Source organism: Vulpes vulpes, chromosome 9 (genome assembly GCF_048418805.1).
Source record: "Vulpes vulpes isolate BD-2025 chromosome 9, VulVul3, whole genome shotgun sequence".
Classification (NCBI taxonomy): domain Eukaryota; kingdom Metazoa; phylum Chordata; class Mammalia; order Carnivora; family Canidae; genus Vulpes; species Vulpes vulpes.
The window spans coordinates 44584976-44598534 of NC_132788.1; the positions used below are offsets into that span (position 1 = coordinate 44584976).

A 13559-nucleotide genomic window follows, 5' to 3' on the forward strand; every position below is an offset into this window, starting at 1 on the left:
TGGTTGTATCAGTTTCTGTAAACACCTTTTTTCCACAGATCTCCAAGCTGTTCCAAGTCCTGCTTATGAGTCTTATTGGAAGCCCGTGAGGATGTCAGGGGGTGATATCTCTTATTACCTGTGGACAAACCGGGGCAGATCTCAAGACCACCCAGTCTCCCACTAAAAGTTCAACTATCTCAGCAGGAAATCAAAATGACCAGAGTAGATCTTCAGGGTGATTCAGACCCCATGGTTCCCTGATTGCCCCTCATGTAGGGAAAGTTTTTTGAGGAGAAATGATCCGGAACTCAGAACTGTGAGTTCTCAGGCTCACTCCTTATATCTGTCTCCAAAGCTGACTCAAAGCTGTGCAAATAATATCTGAAGAGAAAAATGTATCAAACATGAAGATATTTTGAATCTCATTTTTGTTTAGTTCAGGCCAAATAGGGTGCCTGCTGCTATGAGCTGGTGGCTCTAGATGAAATGCTTTAGTGGCATTTCAACAGTAGAGCCCACTGCTCCCTGCTCTGAAGAGCTGTCACCACACGATGGGGCAGCTCGCTACTCCCCCTCTTCATGTTCTGAAGAGAGACCCGAATTGCAGTGGTTCAGTTCTGAAAATTGTTAACTACTCAGACCAGACATGTGGATTATAAAATTTCACTACTGATTAGCATCAAAACCCTGAGCTAACCATGCCAAAACATGTTCTTATAATCAAAAACACCATCATGTCAAGACTTGAGAAGTTTGGTGGTTGTTTTTTTTGTTTGTTTGTTTCGTTTTGTTTTGTTTTGTTTTTTAGTAAACCATCCCACCATTAAATTAAAAGTTTTCCTCTAAATTACATATCAAGAATTAAAATCACTGTAATAATCTTAGACTTTTCTTTTTTAAGAGAAGGGAGCAATTATTCCTTATAATGTTTTTCCTACTTTCTGTAATACAGGTTTCTAGTTATACTTGGAAATTTCCAGGAAGCTAAAATTAAAGCTTAAATAATGTTAGTGGGGGTGTACGTTACCATACTTGGAAATTTCCAGGAAGCTAAAATTAAAGCTTAAATAATGTTAGTGGGGGTGTACGTTACCCTGGAAAAAATGGGTAGAACTTAGTTTCAGCTCCTAAACATTATGAAGAGGTTATATGTTTTAATATGATCTCATTCCAGTAATAATGGTGTTAAAAGGAATTTCAATAATGGTGATGGCTATCAATTATTGAGTACTCTATGTATTCATCTTTCCGTTTTGTGAGATTAGGTTTATATAATTTATCTTTATTTTACCTAAAAGTTAACTGAAGGTTACAGAGGTTAAATAAAATTCTTATGTTTGTAAAAAAAGGGACCTATAGGATTCAAATTTCAGTCTCTGACACCAAAGCCCATGCACATCTAACTGCTAAAAATCATTAAAAGATTAAAAGAGTGTCTTAAGCAAGGTTGGTGACATATTTAACAAATTGAATAATCTCATATTAACTCTAATGACATTGCTGGCTTACATACTTTACTGAAATATCTTTGAGGGCAAGAGTTTGGATCTTTTTTAGATGAGTGAAGTCCTACTCTACAGGACACATTTGGGATTTTTTTAGGCCATTCAACATTCAGATGTAGAAAATGATTTCTTAAATAAGCCCCTTGATTCCCACAAATAGAGCACCTTTTGATACATAAGACTTTCCTAGACTTGTCTAACTGCCCATGTCCTGTCATGTATGGCCGTCTTTTCTCCTCTAGATTATAGAGAGGCCAAGTGTGAAAAGACTAGAAGGGAAAATGTAGCTAGCATACACTGAAATTGTTTGGAAATTGAGGGAGAGTCAGTCAGTGGCCTTCCTCTGTCCTTTTCAGGTAGATGCAGACACAGGGAGCTTTCAGTTTGTGTTTTCTTAGGGGAAGGGAGGGGAGGTTGGAACTTCCCAAGGTGTGAGAAGCACAAACAGGGACCTTTCTCTTTTCTTATGGAAATACTTGAAGCCCTTACAGGATTCTTCAACACTTGAGAAAATCCCTCTTGGATGGGTCAGGACAGCAGTGCTCTTTGATTCAAAGGGAGCAAATTCAAAGCCCACAGTGCACACAGAGTCTTACTTCTCACACAGCAGGCAAGATAACTGCTACCCAAATCCTATCTGTAAATGGAAAGCAATGGGGAGAGGGTCCCTTCAGCAACTCCATTAGGAAAAGATCAGTTGTTAGATAAGTGCTATTAGAATAAGGTTTAAGAAGTAGCTTAAACTATCTTGAAAGCAAGATATTGTAAAAAAAAAAAAAATTGAAACAAAAAAAACAAATTAAGCAATAACAGAAGGGATGTGTCATGTTTTTTTGTCTTTTGTTTATTTTTCTTATGGAGAATTTCAAACATTCCTAAAGTATAAAGACAGTAAAATGAACCCAACAACAACAATTATCAACTCACAGCCGATTTGTCACACACTCCCTGCATCTCCCCTGAATCTTATTTGAAGCAAATACTAGAAACCATATTATTTCACCTCTGAATGTTTCACCAAGTATCTCTAAAAGATACTCTCTTTTCGACAAAACTGCAGTATCATCACCACACCTAAAAAATTAGCAATAACCCCTAAACTTCATCAAATAGCCAAAAAGTATTCAAATTACCAGTAGTCTCGTGAATGTCATATTTTTTTTAAAACAGATTTTTAAAATCAAGATCCAGGTAACATCCACACATTGCAATCATCTCTTTAAAAAATCAGTAGGCTCCACCCCCACCACCACCATTTCTCATTTTCCCCCTCACAATTTATTTATTGGAAAACAAACAAACAAAAACACGTTTCTTTCCTTCAGAGTTTCCCTTCAGTCTGGATTTTGTTAATTGCATCCCTTTGGCATAGTATAACATATTCTTCTAACTTATGTTTCCTAAAAACTGGACATTGCCTCTAAGGCTTGGTCAGATTTAGGTTTGGTGGAGTTTTGTTTGTTTTGGTCAAGACTATTTCATAGTGTTTGCTCTCATCAGAGGGGACTTAATGTCTTGTTAGCTCTTTCTGTGCCATTAGTAGCCACTGATGTTCAATGCCAAGTCTCCCAGTGTTTTCAGTTTGTTTAGCTTTTTGTTCAGTGTTGTCCAGTGAGCAGAGCTTCAGGGCAAGGCTGAGCCAAAAGATAACGTCTCCTAGCTTTGGACCACTAAGAATTTTCAAAGATCTGTCACCCCAAAGTTAAGTTTTTTCGCAATGATTTAAAAACAAATAAACATCTCATTCAATTCAATTAATGAATTTTCAGTCAATAAGTAAAATTGTTATTAAATGACAAATTTTTAAAAAATTTAAAAGTACACTGTTGTAATTGGATGAACGAGACCATTATTTTTGAGCTACCTTTGTCATAGTCTATTTCTACTTGTTTTTTACCTGTTATTTATTCTGTGTTGATTTCACTTTACTACTTATTTAATGCTCTTTGAGAACCAGGATGTCTTGAATATGCAGACCTTGGATTCCATGCAGCTTGTCTTCTGCAGAAGAACCTCAAGCAGAAGCATGCCTCTGCAGTTTTTCTTAAGTTCAAGAGTCTTCCTGGTCTTCGCTTTGTATTCAGATGGCACTCTTCTGAGCTGGAGCATGTTTGCCTCCCTCCTCTCCTCTTTTCCTACCTTCTTCCCTTTCTTCTGTCTTTACTTTTTTTTTTTTTTTGGTTTTTTTTTTAAGGTTTTATTTATTTATTCATGAGAAACAGAGAGAGAGAGAGGGAGAGAGAGAGAGAAGCAGAGACACAGGCAGAGGGAGAAGCAGGCTCCATGCAGGGAGCCTAACGTGGGACTCCATCCCAGGTCTCCAGGATCACACCCTGGGCTGAAGGCGGCACTAAACCGCTGAGCCACCCAGGCTGCCCTTTTGGCTTTTTTAAAGATTTTATTTATTTATTCATGAGAAACACAGAGAGGGAGAGGCAGAGACATAGGCAGAGGGAGAAGCAGGCTCCCTGCAGGGAACCTGATGCTGGTCTCAATCCCTGGATCCCGGATCGTGCCCTGAGCTGAAGGCAGATGCTCAACCGCTGAGCCACCCAGGTGTCCCTGTTTTCTTTTTATTTAGCCAGCATGATGCTTTTTTCCCCAGGTCTACTTTTAAGCTTCCTAACACTGATAAAAATCTGTGTTGATGCAAAGAAATTACTTGGGAATGGTGAAATGTGAACTTGATTCTCTGTGCCCAGAGCTATTTTTCCAAATGCATAGACCTATATTCAGTCATTTAACAAACCCTGGCAATAAGGCCCAACTATGTCCTAGGCGTGTGGGGAGAGAGACAAATTACAACATAGTGGAAATGCTAACAAGAATAGATGAAAAGTCCCATGTGACAAATAACAGGTGGCTCTATGAGGAAGAACTGAAAAAGGGCTTGATCTTGGAAGAAACATTTAAACTAAGTCTTCAGAGAATATCATGATGACAGCATATTTGTGTAAAAATAGTTAACATATCTTTACACTGTTTTCCTTATTTTGTTGAAGCATTGAACCCAACTCTTGGCTAACGAACCTGACTTTTGTGTTTAGTTACAACTTAACCATATCAATGTTTCCTTCATATGTATGCAAAATAGATGTAAGCTTAAATATCATCCTCACTTCATTCCCACCCAATTAATAGTGGGGGAAAAATAACTTTTAAGCATGGGAAGTTTCAGGGTGTGGGAGGTTCATGGTCACCTTCTCCCACTGCAGCAGGATCCTGTCTTTCAGGTAGTAGTGAAAGTTCCCAAGAGATGAACTCCTGAGTTACTGCAAAAGTCTACAGATCCACAGCATTATCTTTTGACTGAGTAAATTACAGTCTCTCATATAGATGTATTCCTTTTTCTCTAATGTATATAAAATACTCTTGCTGTTATAGTATGAAACCTTTTAAAAATATCCAAGTCATAGTATTAGCTCTCTGTCATTATGTATACTTTTAAACAACAGATACAAAATAGAATTACAATCTTGTATGTCTGGAGGTGTGAATGTGTGTTTTATAGTTGGGAATTCCTGAAAAATCTTTGACATTAAAAGGAGTCTTTATAAAATACATAGTGAATATCCTTAATACTACTGAATTCTGAATTGTACACTTAAAAATTGTTACAGTGGCAAATTTTACATCACGTATATTTTTCCACAATAAAAAAGTATACCAGAGATGCCTGGGTGGCTCAGTGGTGGAGCATCTGCCTGGGGCTCAGGGCATGATCCTGGAGTCCTGGGATTGCGTCCTGAATCAGGTTCCCCGTGAGAGCCTGCTCCTCCCTCTGCCTGTGTCTCTGCCTCTCTCTGTGTGTCTTTCATGAATAAATAAATAAAATCTTTAAAAAATAATAAAAAAACAAAATATCTGAAAACATATTTTAACTTATATGCAAACCAGAAGATTTTGTATTTGAAGAAACTGGATGCTGTTGGCCTAGAGCTTTTATTATTTTGGCAGATATTTAGCCATCACGAAGAAAGACTCTACCCTGTTAACTTTCAGTGTCAGAGAAACAGAGCTTCCTGTTTCTGGAGCTTGTAGTCTAGAGGGGATGGCACTTAGCTCATCCTTCATGCATGTGTAATCATATAACATGATCCTACACTGTGATGTGACTTTACACTATGGTGAGTGCTAGGAAGGGAAAAATATACAGAGCTTTGCAGGGGGTGGTGGGTAGTCCTGGTGTTAAGACTCAGAAAAGACTTCCCCAAGGAAGTAACAGTTTGGGTGATATTTGAATAATGAATGAGTATAGACAACATTCATAAGAGGTTATTGACTACTTTTCGATTTCAGACTCTTCTCAAGTCAGGAACCATGTGTTCTTCAGCACCCCACCCACAGGTAGCATTCGGCACATTGAGAGCCGCTGGTTACTGTTGAGTGGCGAATAAATAAAACATTGAGTAGAAATGCTTATGCTGGATTTTTTCCCAAGGATGTTTGTGGGACCTGGCACCACCTGTTTTCACTTCTTTAATTTTCATATTTTTAATTTAACTGCTTTTACGAAGAACTTTGGATCACATTATAACTTTTGCATATACAGGAAATGCTTCACAATTTTATTGCTAAATTTGTCTTCTTGTAACATCAACTGAATTTGGTGCTTCTTTAATTGTTCTTCTGTGTTCTCGCCTACATTTTTGTATCCACTCTCCCACCAGTGTGTTCTAGATAGTATACTTTGAAGAGAAAATGTCTATTAGCTCTTAAGAACATAGTTTTCTCTTTATTTTAGATGAAAACACATTCTGAAGCTGTGTATTTTGCAAATGAGACAGATTCATATGGCTCACAATAAAACAGTAGACACCAGACTGAGCCCACCACATGCATGCATTTCTTCAGGAACAAAGACTCTATGGAGTGGGGGTGGATTTGCCATATCTGCCTTAGGTATATATTATCTTTTCAGATGGAAGAGACCTGAGAAGTGAGGTAGAGAGAGAGGGTCTATGTGATTGGCAACATGTAAATGGAGTCTTAACAGGACTTCTACATTGGCTAAAGTAAAACTTACTATTTTTTTCATATATAACTTTTACGTTGCTTCTCACCCTGCACCAAATTTTGAATCAGTATTAACTCTCATACCAAAAATAGAAAAGAAAAGGGACAGGTAAGGATAAACTCTTGTCCTTAAAACGTCCTGCTGGAAAGTAGTTTAAGGCTTCCTAATGTAAACAAAGGTGTAATGATTAGAAAAAATTATTTCTGTAGACTTTTGTCACTACCCAAATTATTTCTGCAGAGATTTGGATGTGGTATAAGTCAAATAACATGCCCCAAATTCACAAGTTACACAGTAAATGCATTACTGGTGGGGTGTCCCTCAACACCAGTCTAATAATTAGACCTTTGTTTCTAAATCTAGGGACTTGGAATAGTGTATCTCTTTCAACTTTTTATTATATGTCAAGTCCCAGGATAGCTAACAAAATTTTCATACGAATGCCATAGTTTTTTTTCTACTTTTTATTATATGTCAAGTCCAAGGATAGATAGTAACATTTTTCACATGAATTCCACAGTTTTTATTATGTAGTTTCCATTGAGAACTCTGGGCCACTTATAGCATCAGCTTTTTAAGGTTTTAGTTGAAAAGGTATATGTATAATGAATAGTAAGAATAGTGGTGTTAACTATCAAATACTTTATATATTTTTTTTAAGTATTTTATTTATTCCTGAGAGAGAGAGGCAGAGACACAGGCAGAGAGAGAAGCAGGCTCTATGCAGTGAGCATGACGTGGGACTCGATCCCGGGTCTCCAGGATCAGGCCCTGGGCTGAAGACGGCACTAAACCGCTGGGCCACCAGGGCTGCCCTCAAATACTTTATATTAAGATCAGAATAGCTAAGGATACCATGACTAAAACTGGTACCTCTATCCCTCAAGGGAGAAGGAAATTAGAAAAATTGCAAGAATAATGATACGTTTTTAATACTGTTTAAGAGCATCTAATAATTATTCTTTTTCTTTCTAGGAAAAGCCATTGACAAAATCTCTACAACGTGGAGAAGATCCCCAATTTGACCAAGTATGTAATAATAAGTTATATATATATGCATATATATATATATTCATATTCTGGTTTTATGTATTATGCACATAAGGTAAGGGCTAGTTGCTCATTATTAGTATATTGATGAACTTCCTCAAAGACAATATAAGGAAATGATCTTAGAAACTGTGTCCTTCAGCTTTTACAGTTATAGCTTAAACAGACATTCAGTGGATGTCTACCGATTTGAACCAGAAAGAATAGGAATATGTTGGAATAATAAGAATAGGCCATCAATTGATTGTTCCCTAAATCTTTGTATACCAGAATTAAAGAAACTAAGAAAAGATAAAGGAATTTCTACTCCAAAATTTAGTGAGATGCCTCTGAATAAGTGATCATTGATCTGTAATGATCAGAAAGATCTCTGCACTGGAGTTTATCATGGTTTCATCCAGCTTTTTCTGAATGCCTACTATTTGCTTGACACAACACTACAAAATATACAAGTTCTAGCTCTTCAAGATTTCACAGTATTGTGAGAAAGAAATCACTTAATAATTATAAGACAGTGTAGTAACTTGGATTCTAATAGAGAATGTGATATATGAACAAAACAATTTAAGGCAGGATAAATACAAAGAAAGTCTTTTGAAGGTAGATCTGGATTAGTAAAAGGGCATCCCACTCTCAACAGCAGGTAATAAATATAGGAAATCAGGATCTGATAGATCCTGGTTCGGTAAATATTGAAAGGCCTCATGTACATTTAAGAATGATGAGTAATGGGGATCCCTGGGTGGCGCAGTGGTTTGGCGCTTGCCTTTGGCCCAGGGCACGATCCTGGAGACCCGGGATCGAATCCCACATCGGGCTCCCGGTGCATGGAGCCTGCTTCTCCCTCTGCCTATGTCTCTGCCTCTCTCTCTCTCTCTCTCTGTGACTATCATAAATAAATAAAAATTTAAAAAAATTAAAAAAAAAAAAAAGAATGATGAGTAATAAGGCATCAGAGGAAGTGAGAAATGTTTGTGATGTTTCCTAAACTTTTGCAGTTAATGACAGAGAGGACAATACATTCTCCAAAAACCTCACTTGGAGCCAGCCAGTGGTAGAGACAAAATATTGCTGGATGCACTATAGTCTGATCTAATATGGTGGGGGTTTTATTGTCTTATGAAGAACACAGAGAACACTTTCAGCAGGGCTTTGAAATTGCCTTTCATGTAGGATCAGAAGAAAAGTTCTCGGTCTGTTAAAGTCCAGAGTTGTTCAGTCCAAAACTGTAAGGACTGGGATGCCTGTGCTGCTCAGTAGGTTAAGCCTCTGACTTTGGCTCAGGTCATGGTCACAGGGTCCTGGGATCCCACATCAGTGGACTCTGTGCTCAGCAGAATCTGTTTCTTCTCCCTCTGCCCCTCCCCCTGCTTGTGCTCTCTCTCTCTCTCTCTCTCTCTCAAATAAATTTTAAAAATATTTTAAAACAAAAAAAAAAACCCTGTAAGGACTGATTATAGAGATTGAATTTTGCATTTTCTATTGTATAAGCTCTTCACTGAAGGAAACTCGGCTTGTGCTCACAGTCAGTATCTGAGGGCTGGTGTGGCGCTGGGTTCTCACTCTAGTGCTGGTAGAGCTGGATCTTTTCTGGATTGCTGGTGAAATGGGGTATGTGCTTTATCTCTCTGTGGAACAGAGCTTCTCTCGTCATATTGTCTTTAGTTGTCACCTGATAGATACTAGGGCAGCAGAGATCCTGAGAGGACATTAGGAGTCATTATTTTGGAAATGGGGCAAGTTATGGCTCTTTCTCTTCTCCTCAAGAATGTAAATATTTATCATCTGTCATTCATAAATTTTCACTCTTTTATATTCTCTGTATTCTATCCTGTTTCTATCCTAGATATACCTGTCCTAATATGTCACTGTTTTTTCCTCAAAAAAAATATTTCTCCAGCTTAATGTGTATCTCTCTATATTCTCTAGGAAAATAGTACATCTAATTTTATCGTTGCAGATAATTGCTATCCCAAATGATTTGGCTTAAACACAGTTTCCCACTTGTATTCAGCCCTCTATTTCTGCATTTCAGCATTGTGGGAGAGAGATGGCCTTTGGAATTAGACAGACAAGGTTTATTTAAATCCTGATTTTGCCACTTAATTAGCTATAATACCTTTAACCTTGTTGGACAGAGTGTTGAAATGCAGAATCTCTGCCCTGCCCCCAGATCTTACTGAATCAGATTCTGCAGCTTAACAGGATCCCCAGATGACCCACACACACATTAAAGCTTGAGCAACACTGCTCTGTAACACATCTCTATATATTAAAGACACTTCATGAGTGAATCAGTAGTAAGATGGACACTGAGAACTTTCAAATAAGACACATAAGATTATCCTCTCATCATTAAATCATAAATTTACACATGAACCAGGAGAGAAGGCAACCTACAAAGTCTATTTCACTTTAAAGAGATAGCAAGACTCCCAGGAACCTTGACAGAAATTGATCTATTATTTTACTAGCAAAATGTGAGAATTAAGGTTCCATTGGCAATGCCATGGATGTATCAAGCTCTCTTAGTCTTTTGATATTAGACATCCAAATTACATAATTCTCCTTGTTCTAATACCAAGCAGTAGGATTTTAATCTGGATTCACACAGAGGTCTGTCTATGGAAAAATAACATGCTGGTGATACCACCTTACATGGTGTAGACTCTGTTGCTATGATCATGGGAGCAGTATTAACAGTAGAAGTAGTATTCATGTAGTACTTACCAAAGGATAGACACTATGCTAAGTATCCCCTTTGAGCAGTATGCAGCCAGTCCCTGTTTAGAGAATATTTTTTATCAATTTCTTCCTTTTAAATATCACTGGCATGTTTGATAGACTATAGAAAGCTGAGCTTCTGCGCTTTCAGTGCCTGATCCTGAGTGGCCCTGTTTACTCCTCCACTTAACAAGCCCATGATTCATTTTTCTCTTGCTATAAATAGAAGCAAAAAGAAATCATATAATACTTTATAAGTTATGAAGCCCCTTCTCAAGCATGATCTCAGCTGACATCATTCGCTACTTCCGAAAACCCCAAGAAGCCATCATCATCATCATCATCATCATCATCATTTCTGTATCACATTTCATGAGAATAAGATTCAGAGAGCTTAGCCAACACTATATGACTAAAGCCTGAATGAGCCAAGACTGGCATTTACATGTTCGGACCATAAAACCAGTGCTTTTCACTCTATAATGCTTGTATATCTAAAACCTAAGGTGGTGAGAATTTAGAGAGGAGTGTTCAACAGGGAAAGAATCTCAGATCCTGTATCAATTAAGATTAGGTTTAGCTACAAATGACACATAAAATAACAGCAGTTTGAACAAGATAGCTTCTTTCTCTCACACATTCAAGAAATACAAAGAAAATCAGTCTAGTATCTATATATTATTTTGTTTGCTTGTGTTTGGCTTACATTCCCAAGGTCATCTCATTGTCCAGTTTGGCCTCTAGAGCTCAGCCATTATGTCTACATTCCAGGCAACAGGAAGGAGAAACAGAAAAAGAATTATAGGGAAAAAAATTAAAAACTAGAACGACTCAACATTGCACACACCACTTCTGCTCATATTCAGCTGGCGAGATCTTAATCACATAGCCACCTATAGCTGTAGGAAAGATTGGGAAATTTTACTTTGCACAATTATTTGTCCATGTAAAAATCAGATATTTTATTGGGGTGCCTGAGTGGCTCAGTCAGTTAAGTGTCTGACTCTTGATCTCAGCTCAGGTCTTGATCTCAGGGTCATGAGTTTGAGCCCTGCATTGGGCTCCCTGCTGAGCCTGAAGCCTACTTAAAAAAAAAAAAAAATAGGTATTTTATAACCAAGGAAGAAGAATAGACTAGATATTAGGTATTACCTATCTTTGCTAGATATCATAGTAGAGTTTTGCCAAATGCCCAAAAGAATACTATTTATAGTTCTGTATACCTCTTTTTTTCACTGTGGAATATTCTTAGAATTTGTTGATTTTACAGTCTGAATTTTAAAATATGTGTATTTAGGGGTTAAAGCGTTATGTTTCCTAATTTTTTTAAATATTCTTTGTATATAATTAACTATTGGCTTCATATTTCTTAATTTAATCTAATTATCATCTAACCCTATATACTATAAACCTGGGGAAAAAAGTCCCATTGTTTCATAAATTACAAGATCTCTAAACAGAATTGTTTTTTTTTTTTTTAAGTTCAGTATTAGTGGGAGAACTAGTGACTGCCTTACACATTGGAAAGCTTGGAATTTATACCCTTATTCCCAGAATTTCGTTGTTTACAAATTTCATGAGTATGAACTTAACCCATTCTTATACAGCACCTACTTTGTGGCAACGATGTACCAAGCATTATGCCAGCTTGTGGAAATAAAGATGAAAAAACATGGTGCCTGCACGGGGGTGGGGGTGGGGCAATCTAATGGGTGAAACAAAGAAGGAGTATGATCAAACAAATTATAACCTCAGGCTAGTAAGTAAGCTCACCAAGGAAGGACCTAGTATCCTGTGAGCCCCGGGAGAACAAGCTTTGCCCTATACTAGGGAGCCAGCAATGGTTTCAGTTCCTGCTAATGAGAGAGTCATACCAGTAATGGGAATTAATAAAGCTGGAAGAGATTTCCAATAGCATTTTAAAAATGTATACTGCCAGTAATTTCTTTTAAATGCCTAATTAACTGTCAAGGCTTCAAGTAAAATGAATGAAAAGTTGTCCTGATATAAAGTTCTCCATTTTAGCTAAATAAATTTAGCAAATTTATTAAAGGAATGTGTGTGTGTGTGTGTGTGTGTGTGTGTGTGTGAGTGTACGTGTATACACACACAAAGCTCTGTATTGGACAAAGAGATACAAGGATGTGGTCTATGCATTCCAGGAACTTCAGATTTGGAAGAGGATAAGGCAGGGTACAAAGAGCTCTGACAGGGGCCCACGTGTGTTAGAAATGCCACATGGATGGTGCAGACAGTAAACATTGTGAGATTTCAAGGAACAGAAAACACACACTTCAGGGCCAGATGGCTAGAGAAATCTTTGTAGAAAAGGACATGAATGGGTCTGTCAGCGGAGACAGAAGATGTGTATTTTTAAAATATAATATTAAAAAAGAGGTGACATCATGACTCTCATAGAAATATAAAATGAGCACAGGTGAGAGATTTTATTTAACTCATTTTTTAAAAAGATTTTATTTATTTATTCATGAGACACACAGAGAAGAGAGGCAGAGACAGAGCCAGAGGGAGAAGCAGACCCCATGCAGGGAGCCCGATATGGGACTCGATCCCGGGACTCCAGGATCATGACCCGAACCAAAGGCAAACATTCAACCGCTGAGCCACCCAGCTGTCCCTTTAACTCACTTCATAATGAGGAAGTTACAACCAGTTTAGAAAAGAACTCCAGAACAGATACATCTATAAGTCAGGAATGTTGAAATGAATGCATTATCAGGCAAAATGGCTTCTTCCACAGTGAGAGAATGAAGTCAATTGAACCTTCACTGGGCAGAGGGGTTTTTTTTTTTTTCTGTCTGTAGACAAGAATCTTTGGCATGCTATCAGTAGTCTATCATATGCACAATTTTAAAATAGCTCAAAGGCATTAAAGGATGCAGAGCCCCCACAGACTCAAATTAGCTAACCCCTAGAAAGGCGAGATCTGAGTGATGCATAGTTTTCTACTGAGACACAAAATTTTCCTACTGACTAGAAGTTTTGAGGAAGAGACCAGGAAAGAAGGGATCAGACTGTGGAAGACTTTCATGGCAGTGGGTGGATTTTAGCTCATACATACCAGGATCGGTTTCATCAAAGTAGCAACTTGATGTTAACCCTGAGGTAGCAGTGTTCACAAATAAAGACATCCTTGAAGTTTGGAGGCATTTGGGGAGTTTGGCCATTGAGAAAGATTTGAGACTAAAAGAGCCCAAACTAAAACAGAGATAATGGAACTAGAAAGAATAATTTTATGTAAAACTGTACAAGAAGAATGA

The 13559-nt window shown here is 37.6% G+C and overlaps 1 protein-coding gene across 9 annotated transcripts in view; it reads left to right on the forward strand.

Annotated features, from left to right (window-relative positions):
• FRY (FRY microtubule binding protein) overlaps window positions 1-13559 on the forward strand; it is a 428782-nt gene that overhangs the window by 228686 nt on the left and 186537 nt on the right. For all 9 annotated transcript variants that reach the window (XM_072719962.1, XM_025996751.2, XM_025996753.2 and 6 more), the window contains one exon: window positions 7480-7533. In XM_072719962.1, coding sequence (XP_072576063.1) covers window positions 7480-7533 — 54 coding nt within the window. The remainder of the gene's footprint in view (window positions 1-7479; window positions 7534-13559) is intronic.